This window comes from Antechinus flavipes, chromosome 3, assembly GCF_016432865.1.
Source record: "Antechinus flavipes isolate AdamAnt ecotype Samford, QLD, Australia chromosome 3, AdamAnt_v2, whole genome shotgun sequence".
NCBI lineage: Eukaryota > Metazoa > Chordata > Mammalia > Dasyuromorphia > Dasyuridae > Antechinus > Antechinus flavipes.
The window spans coordinates 330336309-330351610 of record NC_067400.1 but is presented as its reverse complement, the minus strand read 5'-3'; the positions used below and the strand labels follow the sequence as shown (position 1 = coordinate 330351610).

The window sequence follows — 15302 nt, the reverse complement described above, 5'->3', positions numbered from 1 at the left end:
GTGAGGCAATGAGAAGGAAGATGGGGAATTGTATGTTACTGGATGTTAGGATTCTTACAAGTATTCTAAGTAAGTGGAATTGAGGAAATTGTGGTTAAATTTAGTTTAGCATTGATTTAATCCTACAACAAATAACGGTTTCCTAGTGATATATTGATTGATATATACTCAGTGTACAGCATAAAGTAAGAAGCTCTCAGGGCCAGACATATAATTCCACTAGAAGCTCTCGGAGGAGAAGACAGATTCATTCCATCTTCCACCTTTGTGCTGGCTGAAGGTTGAAGCTGGCAGAAGCAAAGGACTAGCGGCAGGAGCTCTCAGAACCAAGGAGAGAGATAAGAAAGCTAAAAGGGCCCCAGGAAGAAAGATAAGACTTTGAAGGAAACAATAAAGGATTTGGACTTCAACTCCTGGCAGCATTTGGGGTGATTACACTGAACTGAAACTAAGGCTGCCTCCAGAGACCCCAAGGAAACCCCAACCAAGAGACCAGCTTCCAGAGAACATTGTATTTTAAAGAATAGTCTTTAAAGAAGACTATTACAACTGGAATATGTAATCTCTATCTTTCACAAAGCCCACCATGGACGTGGGTCTTTGAAAATTTTGTCATTGGAGCATATATAATATAGGCTACTCTGGTCCCCACTGCTTGTACACCAATTGATTATATTTTATCCTCCCTTCTCCCTACATTCAGTGTTCTCTAATATTGGTCTGTCTTTAGTTCTAGGTCCTATCCATGGTGTTCATCCAAGTATAGAGGGAATTTCCAGTACCCCAGTTTATTTAGCCATTAATAGTCTTTAACACAGAATTATTTTAAAAGGTATAATCACTTACTTCCCCAAATCATAGGAGATATAATCCCTACCTCTTTATAAGCAACTCAGTCTTGGAGAGGAAAATGGGATTGTTTCACATTTAGCTGAGTTCCAATGGAGCATCATTCCTAATTCTGGGTCCAAAATCCCACCCAGACTTAAGTCCCAAGCATCCTGGTTTCTCAAAGTCCTCATGTGGGGATGGTTGGATAGGTATATCCTCCTAGAATTCTGGCTCAAAGATTATCATGGCTTAAACATATGAGTTCTATGGGGATCCCCTTTAGGACCTGAAACTAAGGAGGACAAACAAAACAGAAGAGAAACAAACACCCCCAGACCCATTTTTTCAGAGCATGGGTAAAATCAGGAAACTGAGGACAGAAAGTACTTTCCCTTTCACTGGTTAAGTCATGGCACTTACACTGTGGGTGAACTGTAATCTTCACTGGACATAGCAGATTAAAAATGTCTAAAAAAAGCTGAATCAGAGAGTGGTGGGCAAGATGGACTGACTCAGTTTTGAAAGTCTGTGATATCCACATACAGTATTTAATTCAATAAACATTTATTATGCACCTATTCTCTGTAAAATGAGATGGAGAAGTAAATAACAAACCACTTCATATCTCTGCCATAAAAACCCCCAATAAGGTCACTAAGAATTGAACAACAAAAAAATGAGTCGGACACTGTGCTTGATTCTGGGGATACAAATTTAAAAAGAAAGAAAAATTAAGAAAGGAAGGAAGGAAAGAAGAAAGGAAGGAAAGAAAAAAAGGAAGAAAAAAAAGAAAGGTAGGAAGGAAGGAAAGAGAAAAAGAAAAAAGAAGAAAGGAAGAAAAGAGAAAGAAACAAAAAAGAAAGAAAGAATGAACAATACCTTCCCTCAAGGAGCTAACAATCTAATTGGGAAAGAAAACACATAAAAGGAAACTGGAAAGAAAGAGCAGATCCCAGGGACATCCCAGTACCGGGGGGTGGGGCATCATGTTCTTTGTAGTTCAAAAGAAGCGGAGTTGGAGATGGAGAATGAATATTCTACTGGAAAAATTGAATCGAATGTCATGATTTTGCCTTTATAAGTGAAATCTTCTAGAAGAAGGAAGTTCCAGCTAAATGAAAGGATGGTTATACGTTCTCCTTGGAGAGGCAAAGAAATCGAACAGGTCAAAATAATAAGCAATAAGGAATTATGAAAATAATTAGGTTGTGAAACGATATGGCAAAAGCTACTAAACTGTGACCCAGCAATACAACTGTTGCTAGGTATTGATTAGCACTATACTGAATTCCATGAGGTGGTTGTATTATTTACATTTACACTTTTTGAAATAGAATTAATGATCTCACCAAAAGCTCGGAACTGGAGAACCATTCATTTTTCCAAACTGTGTCCCAATCCTGTATGAGGCACCCTTGTCGATCTATATAACAAGCTTTATCACTTAGTCATTTCTCCCACTTTACCCACAGTTCTCCGCTAGAATGAGAAGTGATTACGTTCCAGCTCTGCCGGCACAATTCTAAAGCCAGGATTCACCCGCAACAGCTGTCCCATTTCCTTGCATCAACTCTTCCTTCCATCGGTAAAAAGATCACAAGGCTCCCATCTCTTTGTTATCAAAAATACTGATAACTCCTTCAGCCAATCAGTGGAAAGATTCACAAGTTCTCTCCCTAGTATCCCACCGCCCTCCCCTTCCCATCGCCTACTAGGAATATATTGACAACTTCTTCAGCCAATGGATAAAAAGACTCAAAGCTCTTTGCCCAGCACCCCCACCCTTTTATCTCATATTCCGGATAACACTGATTCCAGCCATTTTACTCTCTACCAACATTGACAGCCCCTATCTGTTAAATAACAGCTCTCTACCTCGCATGCCCCGCTCCCATCACCTTGTCCCACATCCGTCCGAGTACTGACAGCCCTTCCAACTTATGGTCGAAAAACAAACAAAACCAGGTTCCCATAGATAAGGAGAGGAAAAGAGGTACTCGAGCAACAAGACCACCCTAAAGGATTTCGGAGGTACCTCCCGTGTCTTTCTTTGAACTCAGGTGTTTCGGACCTACAGGAATGAAGTTGAATAAATTACAATTTGAGGAACCTAGTTAAAAACCCGGAGTCAGCGAAGAGGAGTCTTAAGGAAAAAGAAACAAATTGGTTGCCATGACAACCAGCTTCGAGTCGCTTATACAACACAAGTTCTCAGACCTGCAGCGTGAATATCCATGTTTTCTAGAGTCCTTTTAATCCAGGAATTCAGAGTAGAAATTTAGTAATAATATAACGTTTGCTTTCGTTTTAGCAGCGCCTCACGTAGCTTAATGGAAAACTTTACTCCGCAGCCCACAAGGAAATCTGAATTTTTCAGGTCAAAGTTCACTGCTTTTTTTCAGTTCCCAAGTCTTAAAAAAAAAAAAAAGCATTTAATAAATGCAAAGCAATGAACTACAACCACTGGAGTCCCCCTGGTTTGTGGAAGCTCTGTTTCGCTCTGCCTGTCCTTCTCAAGTTTTATTTTATTTCATGGGTAACAGTTGTCTTGGGTACGATTTCCCATTTTTTAAACTTTTTATGCCATGCGATCTGCAAAATAAGTGTGTAGGGTGGGGAAAATGTCTCAGATGTTTTACTTCGTTACATACGTTACTAATATCAACAAGAAATTGACATATTTAATAACATAAACTTGAGTTGGTTGTAGGAAAAATAAAATAAAATTAAGGGGTTGGACTAGTAGTCAAGGACTTCACCACTCTATCAAGTTCAGCCATCGGCTCGGGCTACTGTTCCCATGGCATCACCATAACATAAGGAGTACTCTGCTAAAAGTCTTGTGTTATTGTACTGTGTAAAGTTGGTTCTATTTTCTTTGGAGCAACATGGTGAGCAAGAAGAAGGAAGTAAAGTTACAGGTAAGTGCAATTAGTGTTTGTTTCAAGCATTTTATTGGGGAAGAAAAACTCTCTCTCTCTCTCTCTCTCTGTGTGTGTGTGTGTGTGTGTGTGTGTGTTGTACATATTTGCAGATAGGTAGAGACAATAGGACTTAATGGAAAGAGTCCCAGTTCTGGAATCAACAACTAGGTATGAATCCAGATTCTGCCATCAGCGACATGTATTTTTACCTCTAAACTTTTCTAATCATTAAAATGAGGCATTTGCACTAGCTCATTTCTAAGATCTCTTTCAATCCAGACACGTGTAGAATTTTGAACTTGAGTCAGGAGATCTGAGTTTAAAAGAGAGAGGGAGTCAAAGAATTTGGAAACTTTAAAGAAATGAATGTTAAAATTGTTTCTTGTATAATTTGGGGAAAAGACATAAAATCAGGGAAAAGAGTACTGAGAAGTTCTTTATTTCATTAAAAGTTCACACATACACACCTCAAAAGACTGTATACTCACTTTAGCTGAGTAAGTTCTTTTTGATTGTAAACATTGATCCTTTGCTTCCAGAATATCATATTCCAAATTTTTTGCCCCCTTTGTACTTATTACTGCTATGTGATCCTGACTGGCTTCTTAGTACTTGAATTTGAATTTTTTTTCTGGCTGCTTGCAGTATTCTTTTTTTTTTTTTTTTGCTCAAATCTCTGGATTCTGGACATAATGTTCCTTAGAGTTTTCATTTGGGGATTTCTTTCAGGAGATGATCAGTGGCTTTTTTCTATTTTTACTTTGCTCTCTGGTTCTGAGAGATCCACACAATTTTATTTTAAGATTTCTTGAAATACATCTTCTAGTTTGTCTATCTCTATCTCTGTCTTTCTCTATGTGTCTCTGTTTCTGTCTCTATCTCTCTGTCTCTCCTCTCTCTTTCTCTGTCTCTCTGTTTCTCTCTGTCTCTCTCTCTTTGTCTTTTTTTCTGGCCATGGCATTTAGACAATCCAATAATTCTTAAATTTTTTTCCCTCAATCTATTTCCCAGATTAGTTGTCTTTGTTATGAGATACTTTAAATTTTCTTCTATTTTCCAGCTCCTTTAGTTTTAAAAATATGTTTATGTTGTCCCATTGGCTTCTATTTGGTCTATTTTGGGAAGAATTTGTTGCTTGGACAAAGTTTTGTAACTCTTGTTCAGAGCTTTTGATTCTCTTTTCAATTCTTTCTTCTATATTTTTCCCCAAATGCCCTCCATTCTATTTATTTTTTTAAAATTTTCTTTTGAAAAATTCTGCCTTTGTTTCCTCCAGGAATTCTGGTTGAATTTGTGGCCAACTTGTGTTTTTCTCTGAGGTATTGCTTGTAAACATTTTGGAGTCATTCTCTTTTTTGATGTCTTGATCATTCCTACCACCATTATGCTCATTATGGTAGTGTTCTTTGTTTGTTCATTCTTCTCTCTTCCTGGCTTTAGGGTACTTCTGTGGTACTTCTAGATGGAATATCTGGGCTGGTACTGTTGCTACTTTCTTGAAGTTGTCAGGTATTATATTGTTCCAGGACTTAAGGACAGTCTGGGTATCTACAAACTCTTTGCTCCTAAAGCAAAGGAAGTCTTAATCCAAGACAAAGTTTGATTGCTGCCTGCCAGTGTGGGCACAGCAAGTTTTTACCTAGATGTGAACAAGAAGAGATGCTGTTGGATTCTACCCCTATCAGCCAGTTGACAATCTTTATTGGCCTAAAGCAGCACAATTGAAGGTAACTCTTTTGTTTGGGGATTCCTGCCCTAGTTATTTTTCTGCAGGATGAATTAGATGCTGAAAGTGAGACCCTGTATTATCCCTGAGATCTGAGAAATACCACTGTTAATACAGGTTCTGTTTTATACTCATCAGTGTCTTCCTCCTTTGGGGCTTCAACTACTCTGCTTGTGTCCCCAATTAATTTCACCTTAGATCTGTGACCTGGGAGTAGGAAGTGGACAACAAAACTGCTTGTTGACACTTGTCCTGACAGTGCTTTGGTATGGGTTTGGGAGTGCTCTGTATGACTTCCTCTGGTTTTTGTGTTCAACTTCTCCCTGGATTCTGAATCTTACCCTTTCTCCAGTGTTTCCAGATCATTCTGTTTGTATGCTTAGCTAGGCTGGACAAATGAGAGTCACTATGGCTTTTTTCTTGATTTTATCATCAGGATCCAATCTGGTGTATTTTTTAGATCTGTTAGGAGGATTTTGTGGAGAGGAGATCACAGTATTGTTTCCTGTCATTCTGCCAAATTGGCTCTGCCTCCTCCTGTTTCTGGTGAAGTATCATCATCCTTCCTACATCTCAGGCTTGTAACTTCATTATTATCCTCATCTTTTCAATTTCTTGCATCACATATCCTTGCCAAATTGTGCTAATGTTACCTCCATAAAATTGGTTGCAAATGATTTCTTCTCTTGTTCGGACAGCTACCACCTTGGTTCTTGTTTATCTTATTTTAACAGTCTCTTAGTTGGTCTTCCTGCATCAAATCTTTTCTTCACTGCAATTCATTCCATCCACTACTAATCTAAAATAATTTTTTTCTTGAGCAAAGATCTGACCAAATCACTTTCCTATTCAAATGATTCAGTAACTTTCATTTTCCTCTAAAATAAAACATAGCCTGCTCTTTTTTCTTTTAAGATCCTAAACAATCTAGTCCCAACCAATTTTTTGGCCATATTAGATTTACTCCCCATCTTATTCCCTGTGATCCAGTCAAATTTGCTTTCTTTCCATTTTTCACACATGATATACTCCATCTTACATCTTTATAACTTTACATTGAGTATCCCACTCCCTGGAATATACCTCCTTCTTACTTTTGCCTCACAATTGCTCTCTTCCTCTAAGACACAGTTCAAGTATTATTCTTTGTATGAAGCCTTTCCTGATTCCTTAACTTCTAGAGTCCTCTCTCAAATTTTCCTATATTTAACTCTTTGGGATGTATATATTAATTTTTATTGATGCCATATATATTTACATATGTACTTATCTCTTATTAAAACAAATTCCTTGGGAGCAGGGATTGTTTCCTTCCTTGCATTTATATTCTCAGCATTTGGGAAAGTGCCTGGGACCCACAGAGTAATCACTTAATGAGTACTTATTGATTAACGTAAAAGTCTAGCATATTCAAAAGCAATTACATAAATGGTTTTCATTTATGATACAAGACTCCAGTTCTTTGGTTTTCTTAAGATTTCCATGCCTGATATTATTCCCCAGTAATTTTCCATGACTATATATGAATGTTTTTACATTATCAGTCTAAATAAGTCTATTTACAAATCAAAACATTTTTAAAATTACATTTTAATTTATTTTGTTAAACATTTCCCAATTGCATGTAAAATTAGCTTAATTTAAAAAAATGTCAAGTCCATAATTCTCTCTCCTCCTCACCCCTCCCCATCAATTGAGAAGGCAATCACATGTGCAATATCAATTGCATATGTGAAATCATACAAAGCATAATTCTATGTCATCCATGTTGCAAATATATACAAAGAGAAAGAAAAATAAAGAAAGTTTAAAAAGTACTTCAATTTGTTTATCAGTTTTCTCCTTGGAAAAGCATAGCATTTTCATCATGGATCCTTTGGAATTGTCTTAGATCATATCTTGATTTAAGTGCTGGGTCTTTCACAATTGGTCAATATTGGTTTTTAATTTATTTTATTTTTTTAAATTAAAACTTTTTATTTTCAAAACATATGCATAGATAATTTTTCAACATTAACTCTTGCAAAATCTTGTATTCCAAATTTTACTTCCCTTTCCTCCACCTCCTCTCCTAGATGGCAAATAATACAATATATGTTAAACATGTTAAATATATTAAATCCTATATATATGTTTACATAATTATGCTGCACAAGAAAAATCAGATCAAAAAAGGGAAAAAATGAGAAAGAAAACAAAATTCAAGCAAACAACAAAAAGAGTGAAAATACCATGTTGTCCACACTTAGTTCCCACAGTTCTCTCTCTGGGTGTAGATCATAAGATCATTGGAACTGGCCTCAATCATCTCATTGTTGAAAAGAGTTACATTAATCAGAATTGATCTTGGTATAATCTTGTTGCTGATCTCCTGATTCTGTTCATTTCACTTGGCATTAGTTCATGTTATTTTTCTCCAGGCCTCGCTGTAATAATCATCCTGATGATCATTTCTTACAGAATAATAATATTCCATAACATTTATATACCATAACTTATTCATCCACTCTCCAATTGATAGGCATCCCCTCATTTTCCAGTTTCTTGCCACTACAAAAAGGGCTGCCACAAATATTTTTGCACATGTGGGTCCCTTTCCCTTTTTTAAGATCTCTTTGGGATATAAGCCCAGTAGAAACACTGCTGGATCAAAGGGCATGCACATTTTGATAGCCCTTTGTGCATAGTTTGAAATTGCTCTCCAGAATGGTTGGATCCATTCACAATTCCACCAATGATGTATTAGGGTCCCAGTTTTCCCGCATCCCCTCCAACATTCGTTACTATCTTTCTTTGTCATCTTAACCAATCTGAGAGGTATGTAATGGTACCTCAGAGTTGTCTTAATTTGCATTTGTCTGATCAATAGTGATTTAGAGCACCTTTCCATATGACTAGAAATGGTTTCAATTTCTTCATCTGAAAATTATCTGTTCATATCCTTTGACCATTATCAATTGGAGAATGGCCTTTATTCTTATAAATTTGATATTTTAGAAATGAGGTCTTGAATATAAATTTTTTTCCCCCAGTTTATTGCTTCTCTTCTAATCTTGGCTGCTTTGGTTTTGTTTATACAAAAACTTTTTAATCGAAATTATCTATTTTGTATTCAATAATGTATTCCAATTCTTCTTTGGCCACAAATTCCTTCCTTCTCCACAGATCTGAGAGGTAAACTATCCTTTGTTCTTCTAATTTGCTTATATATAATATCACTCTTTATGTCTAAATCATGAACCCATTTCTATCTTATCTTGGTATATGGTGTTAAGTGTGGATTAATGCTTAGTTTCTGCCATACTAATTTCCAATTTTCTCAGCAGTTTTTGTCAAATAGTGAGTTCTTATCCCAAAAGTTGGGGTTTTTGGATTTGTCAAACACTAGATTCCTATAATCATTAACAATTTTGTCCTGTGAACATAACCTATTCCATTGATCAACTACTCTATTTCTTAGCCAGCACCAAATGGTTTTGATAACCACTGCTTTATAATATAGTTTTAGGTCTGGTACAGCTAGACTACCTTAATTTGCATTTTTTCCTTTAATTCTCTTGAAATTTTTGACCTTTTAGTCTTCCAGATGAACTTTGTTATTACTTTGTCCAGCTCTATAAAATAACTTTTCAAGAGTTTGATTGGTATGACACTGAATAAGTAGATTAATTTAGGTATTATTATCATTTTTATTATATTCATTCAGCCTATCCATGAGTATTTGATAATTTTTCAGTTGATTAGCTCTGACTTTATTTGTGTGGAAAGTGTTTTGCAATTGTGTAAATAGGCTTCCTGACTTTGTCTTGGCAGATAGATTCCCAAATATTAAAAATTTTTGACAGTTATTTTAAGTGCAATTTCTCTTTGAATTTCTTGCTGCTGGACTTTATGGGAAATGTATAAAAATGCTGATGGATTTATTTTGTATCTTGCAACTTTGCTAAAGTTATGAATTGTTTCTGGTAGTTTTTTGTTAGTTTGGTTATTGATATAGTCAATTATGATAATAGTTTTCCTAATATTGAACCAGCTCTATATTTCTGAAATAAATCCTACTTGGTAATAATGTATTGTCCTGGGGATGACTTGCTATAATATCTTTGATAATATTTTATTTAAGACTTTTGCATCAATATTCATTAGGGAAATTGGTTTATAATTTTCTTTTTCTGTTTTGACCCTACCTGGTTTTGGTATCAGCACTATATCTATCTCATGAAAGGAATTTGGTAAGACTCCTTCTTTCTCTATTTTTTCAAATAGTTTGCATAGTATTGGAATTAATCATTCCAAATGATTTGTAGTAGTTTGTATTACTCACATGTAAATCAATGTTTGTAGTATTCAAATATTTGTAGTATTCACATGTAAATCCATCTGGCCCTGGAGATTTTTTCTTATGGAGTTGATTAATAGCTTATTCATTTTTTTTCTAAAATGGGACTATTTAAGTAATTTATTTCCTTTTCTGTTAATCTGGACAATCTATATTTTTGTAAGTATTTCTCCATTTCACCTAGATTATCAATTTATTGACATATAGTTGGGCAAAATAATTCCTAATTATTTCTCAAATCTCTTCTTCATTGGTGGAAAGCTCTCCTTTTCATTTTTGATACTAACAATTTGATTTTCTTCTTTCTTTTTTCTAATCAAATTAACTAAAGGTTTATCTATTTTCTTGTTTTTTTTTTTCATAAAACCAACTTAGTTTTGTTTATTAACTCAATAATTTCCTTACTTTCAATTTTATTAATCTCCCTTTTTATTTTCAGAATTTCAAATTTGGTGTTTAATTGGGAATTTTTAATTTGTTCTTTGTTTTAGCTTTTTTTAATTGTAAGACCAATTCATTGATCTTCTCTTTCTCTATTTTATGCAAGTAAGCAACTAGAGATATAAGATTTCCCCTAATAACCACTTTGGCTGCAGCCCACAAGGTTTGGTATGTTGTCTCATTATTGTCATTCTCTTGGATGAAATTATCAATTGTGTCTATGATTTGTTGTTTCAAATCCTCATTCCTTAGGATTAGATTATTTAATTTCCAAATAATTTTTGGTCTTTCCTCCCCTGGCCTTTTATTGCATTGTGAATCTGAAAAAAAGTGTACTTACTATTTCTTCCTTTCTGCATTATATTTTGAGGTTTTTATGCCCTAATACATGGCTATTTTTTATATATAAGTTCCATGTATTGACAAGAAAAAGGTATATTCTTTTTTGTCTCCATTCAATTTTCTCCAAAGGTCTATCATAGCCAACTTTTCTAGAATTCTATTTACCTCCTTAACTTCTTTCTTATTTATTTTTGTGGCTCAATTTATCTAGTTCTGAGAGAGCAAGGTTGAGATCCCTAAAACATATATCATTTTGCTGTCTAATTCTTCTTGTAGCTCTCAACTTCTCCTTGAGGAATTTGGATGCTATACCATTTGGTACATATATTTTAGAATTGATATTACTTCATTATCTATGGTACCTTTAAGTAGGATGTAGTTTTCCTTCCTTATCTCTTTTACTTAAATCTATTTTTGCTTTTGCTTGACATGAGATCAGGATTACTACCTTTGCTTTTACTTCAGCTGAAGCATAATAGATTCTGCTCCAGTATTTTATCTTTACTTTGAATGTATCACTCTGCTTGAAAAGTGTTTCTTGTAAACAACAAATTGTAGGATTCTGTCTTTTAATCCAGTCTACCATCCGCTTCCATTTTATGGAAGAGTTCATCCCATTCACATTCACAATTAAAATTACTAACTGTATTTCCTGCCATCTTGTTTCCCCCGTTATACTTTTCTCTTTCCTATTCTCCTTTCTCTCTTCCCCAGTATTTTGCTTCTGACCACCTCCTCCCTCAAACAGTTTTCCCCTTCTACAGCCCTTCCTCCTTTCTCATACCTTTCCCCTCCTACTTCTGCTCTCCTTTCTATTATCCTCCCATTTTCTTTTCCCCTTTTCCTTACTACTTCCCCATAGGGTAATACAAGCTTCTCTGTGAAGCTAAATGATTCACACAATGCTCATTCCTCTCCCTTCTTTACCTCAATTGTAAGAGGTCTTTTTTGCCTCTACATGACCCCATTTTTAACTCCATTTTTCTCTTCTTCCAGTATGATCACCTTTCCTCCTCTAGTTTCTTTTTTATATCATCACAATAAAATCAGATTATATGTACATCTTCTAAATATACTCATAACAGAGACACTGCTCTCAAGAATTAAACATATCACCTTCCCATATAAGGATATACGCTTTTTAACTTTTAAAAGAAAGTTTTTTTTCTTTCTTCTTTTACCTTTTAATGTTTCTTGAGTTCTGCATTTGAAGATCAGATTTTCTATTCAGCCCTGGTCTTTTCATCAAAAATAAATGAAATTCACCTGTTTCATTGAATATCAATCTTTTCCCCTGAAAGGCAAAGTTCACTTTGGCTGGATAGTTGAATCTTGGCTGCAATTCAAATTCCTTTGCCTTTCAGAATATCATATTCCATGCCCTTTGATCCTTTTAAAGTGGAAGCTCCTAGGTCTTGGGTAATCCTAACTGTGGCTCCTTTTGCTGTGAACAGTGATCTCCTCGTTCCTCTCATTTCAGTTTGTAACAATTCATATAATTCTTCCAAGGAACAAAGCAATAAATTTTGATGAGTCAAATAGGCAGGTTCAATCTTCAGAGTTTAGCTTGCTCTTGAGGAACTGGGAACTTCTGAATTTGTTTCATATCTAGCTATTCATTAGGGATCTTTAGTTCACCTAAAAGCATCAGGCTGACAATAAACATTTAAACATAGAACATATTTATTAAAAGACATATAAATAACTTGAAACTTCTTAGCTAACAAGTTAATAAGGGAAGAGTCATAGCCCAACTTACAGGGAATGCTGTTTCCTTTTCTCCCATCCTCCAGAAGTTTATTAATAATTCTTACCAAGACTCAGGGTACCAAGTAGTCATATCCTTGCTGGATAACCTGATTATCCTAGAGACAGTCCAATGTCTGTTGCAGACTCTCTTTCCAGCTGGGCACTCCCTTGCTCTATTGCTTTCTCTTAGTCTGCATTTCTTCTTTTCAGCTTTTGGTCCCCTAGCTATTTAGATGAGCATACTTTTCTGTATCCAATGAGTTGCCAGGCCTTATTAATTCTATTTTCATGACATTCACCTCCTTTTCTTCATTCACATGAACACTACTCTAGTCCAGGCCTACATCACTTTTTAACTCAACTACTATAAAAGCCTCTAGTACCTTTGCTAAGAAAATCCCAGATGGGATCATGGAGTTGGACAGGACTGAAATGACACAACCACAAAAGCTTTCAAGAGAGCACAGTTTAACGTTCTTGTAGGAGGGAGAAGATCATGGCTACAATGCATATTTGTGACCTCAGTTACATAGGATTGTATTGAATGGGAATAAATACCTGTGTCATGAGATTGGAAGAATAATTTAGTCTAAAATGGGATATATAGTAGATTATTCACTGAGCAGTCTGGGGACTCTGGCTCCAAGATATCTGTAGTGAATCAGACTCTACTCAGAAAACCTGGGAATGTAGGAAGAGGAAGTGTAATTCAATTTGATATTTATTAACTTATGTAGAAGCAAGGTATGTTCCATACCTTCCAGGAAACATGGCATCTAGATGCAAATTATTATACAAGTTAATAGAAGGGCAGTGTGGTATAATGGATATAGAGAGAATAAGCCTCAGAGCCAGGAAAGTTTGGGTTCAAATCTTGCTCTGGCATTCTTTGGCTGAGTGACCTTGGGAAAATCATTTAATCACCATAGGCAACCCTTTAAGACAGGGATTCTTGACTTTTGTGTGTGTGTCATGGACTCTTTTGGCAGTTAGGTGAAACTTTAGAACTTCTTAAAAACTTAATGCTTTTAAATATATAAAGTGAAATACTTAAGACTACAAAGAAAACGAATTATATTGAAATATTGACTTTAGATAGATTAGCTTAAGAAAAGAAACTGCGATAAGATAAAACAACAAACATTCAGATCCAATTATTCTGGAGAGCAATTTGGAACTATGCAAAAAAGGGCTATAAAACTATGTATAACTTTTGATCCAGTAGTGTCATTACTAGGTCTGTATCCCAAAGATATCATAAAAGAGGGAAAAGGACCCACATGTGCAAAAATGTTTGTAGCAGACCATTTTTTGTAGTAGCAAGAAACTAGAAATCAAGTGGATGCCCATCAATTGGGGAATAGCTGAATAATCATAGCATATGAATATAATGGAATATCATTGTTCTATAAGAAATGATGAGGGGCAGCTAGGTGGCACAGTGGTTGAAGCACCAGCCCTGAAGTCAGGAGGACCTGAGTTCAAATCCGACCTCACTTCCTAGCTGTGTGACCCTGGGCAAGTCACTTAACCCCAATTGCCTCAGGAAAAAAAAAAAAAGAAATGATGAGCAAGGTGATTTTAAAAAAGCCAAGAGAGACTGACATGAACCTATGCTTAGAACGAAGAGAACATTGTATACAGCAATAAGATTATGTGATGATCAGTGAGAACATTCAAGGCAATTCCAAGACCTGTGATAGAAAGTGACAACCACATCCAGAGAGAGAACTATGGTGAATGAATATGGATCAAAGCATAGTATTTTCATTTTTTTTATTTCTTATGGTTTTTTTTCCTTTTAGGTCTGATTTTTCTTACACTATGTGACAAATATGGAAATATGTTAAAAAGAATTGCACATATTTAAGCTATATCAGATTACTCACTGTCTTGGGGGAAGGTAAGGGAGAAAAGAAAAATTTAAAACGCAAAGTCTTCCAAAAATGAATATTGAAAACTATCTTTACATATATTTGGAAAATAAAATACTAATGAAAATTAAAAAAAAAAAACTGGGGGATGTTAAGCCATGGGAATATTCAGAAAAAAGAATGAAGGAGCAACAAAACCTGAAATTTGAGAGAAGATAAGTTTGGGACCCATTTAGAGAAGTTTTTTTTTTTTTTCATCTGTAGTAAGAGGTAGACCAGGATGAGTATGTTGATGGAGAAATTTCTGAGAAATAGCTAACTTGAGAAGTTTAAAATTCCCATTCAGTTCTAAGAATTGAAACTCATAGATGAAGTCTGGAGAAATAAACTTAAGGCCTTGTTAAAACAGCCTGACTGGACAATCTACAGCAAGGTTAGAAGTGTGCTAACATCAAGATCAAGATCTATCAGGAGAAGAAAGAGAGACCTAAGAAGAGTAGGCTTTGTTCCCCTACACCCAGTGCTTTAGTATACTGACTACAACAAAAATTCTCATCTGGGGAGTGTACGAGCTTGGGTGTGTGTGTGTGTGTGTGTGTGTGTGTGTTTATATGTGTATAAAAAAACATACATTTTCTTAATTATTCAAATTTTATTTTCTTGTGGAATCCTATGTAGTTTATTTTTTAAAATAAGCATAGAATAAATACAGAATAAGCTAAATATAAAATTAATATAGGATAAAACATTCTGAGAAGAGATCCATGCATTTTACCTGATCCCCAAAGGGGTCTTTGACATAAACAGTAAAGAATTCCTGGATTAAAGACAAAAATTATGCATTTTGTAAACCTCCACATCTTCATGCTTATACTATAGTTGTATCCTTAAGTTCACTGCTTTTATAACTCTTTAGAAAACACCCAAATGGGTCATATGTTACTTTCAGGAGAAACGAAGGGGAAACCTATAGTTTTCCTCAGCAAGACCTCAGGGTTTGGGGAATGCAGAAAAACAATGGAAATGATGGACTTCCGGTTAAGATGGCGGAGAGGAGGCTCACAGTTGCATAAGCT

General features: G+C 35.2%; 1 protein-coding gene across 1 annotated transcript in view; it reads left to right on the top strand.

Moving 5' to 3' along the window:
- Positions 1-3468: 3468 nt before the first annotated feature.
- NME9 (NME/NM23 family member 9) overlaps positions 3469-15302 on the top strand; it is a 44954-nt gene continuing 33120 nt past the window's right edge. Inside the window, exon 1 of the mRNA XM_051985615.1 lies at positions 3469-3752. Coding sequence (XP_051841575.1) covers positions 3720-3752 — 33 coding nt within the window. The 5' untranslated portion in view covers positions 3469-3719. The remainder of the gene's footprint in view (positions 3753-15302) is intronic.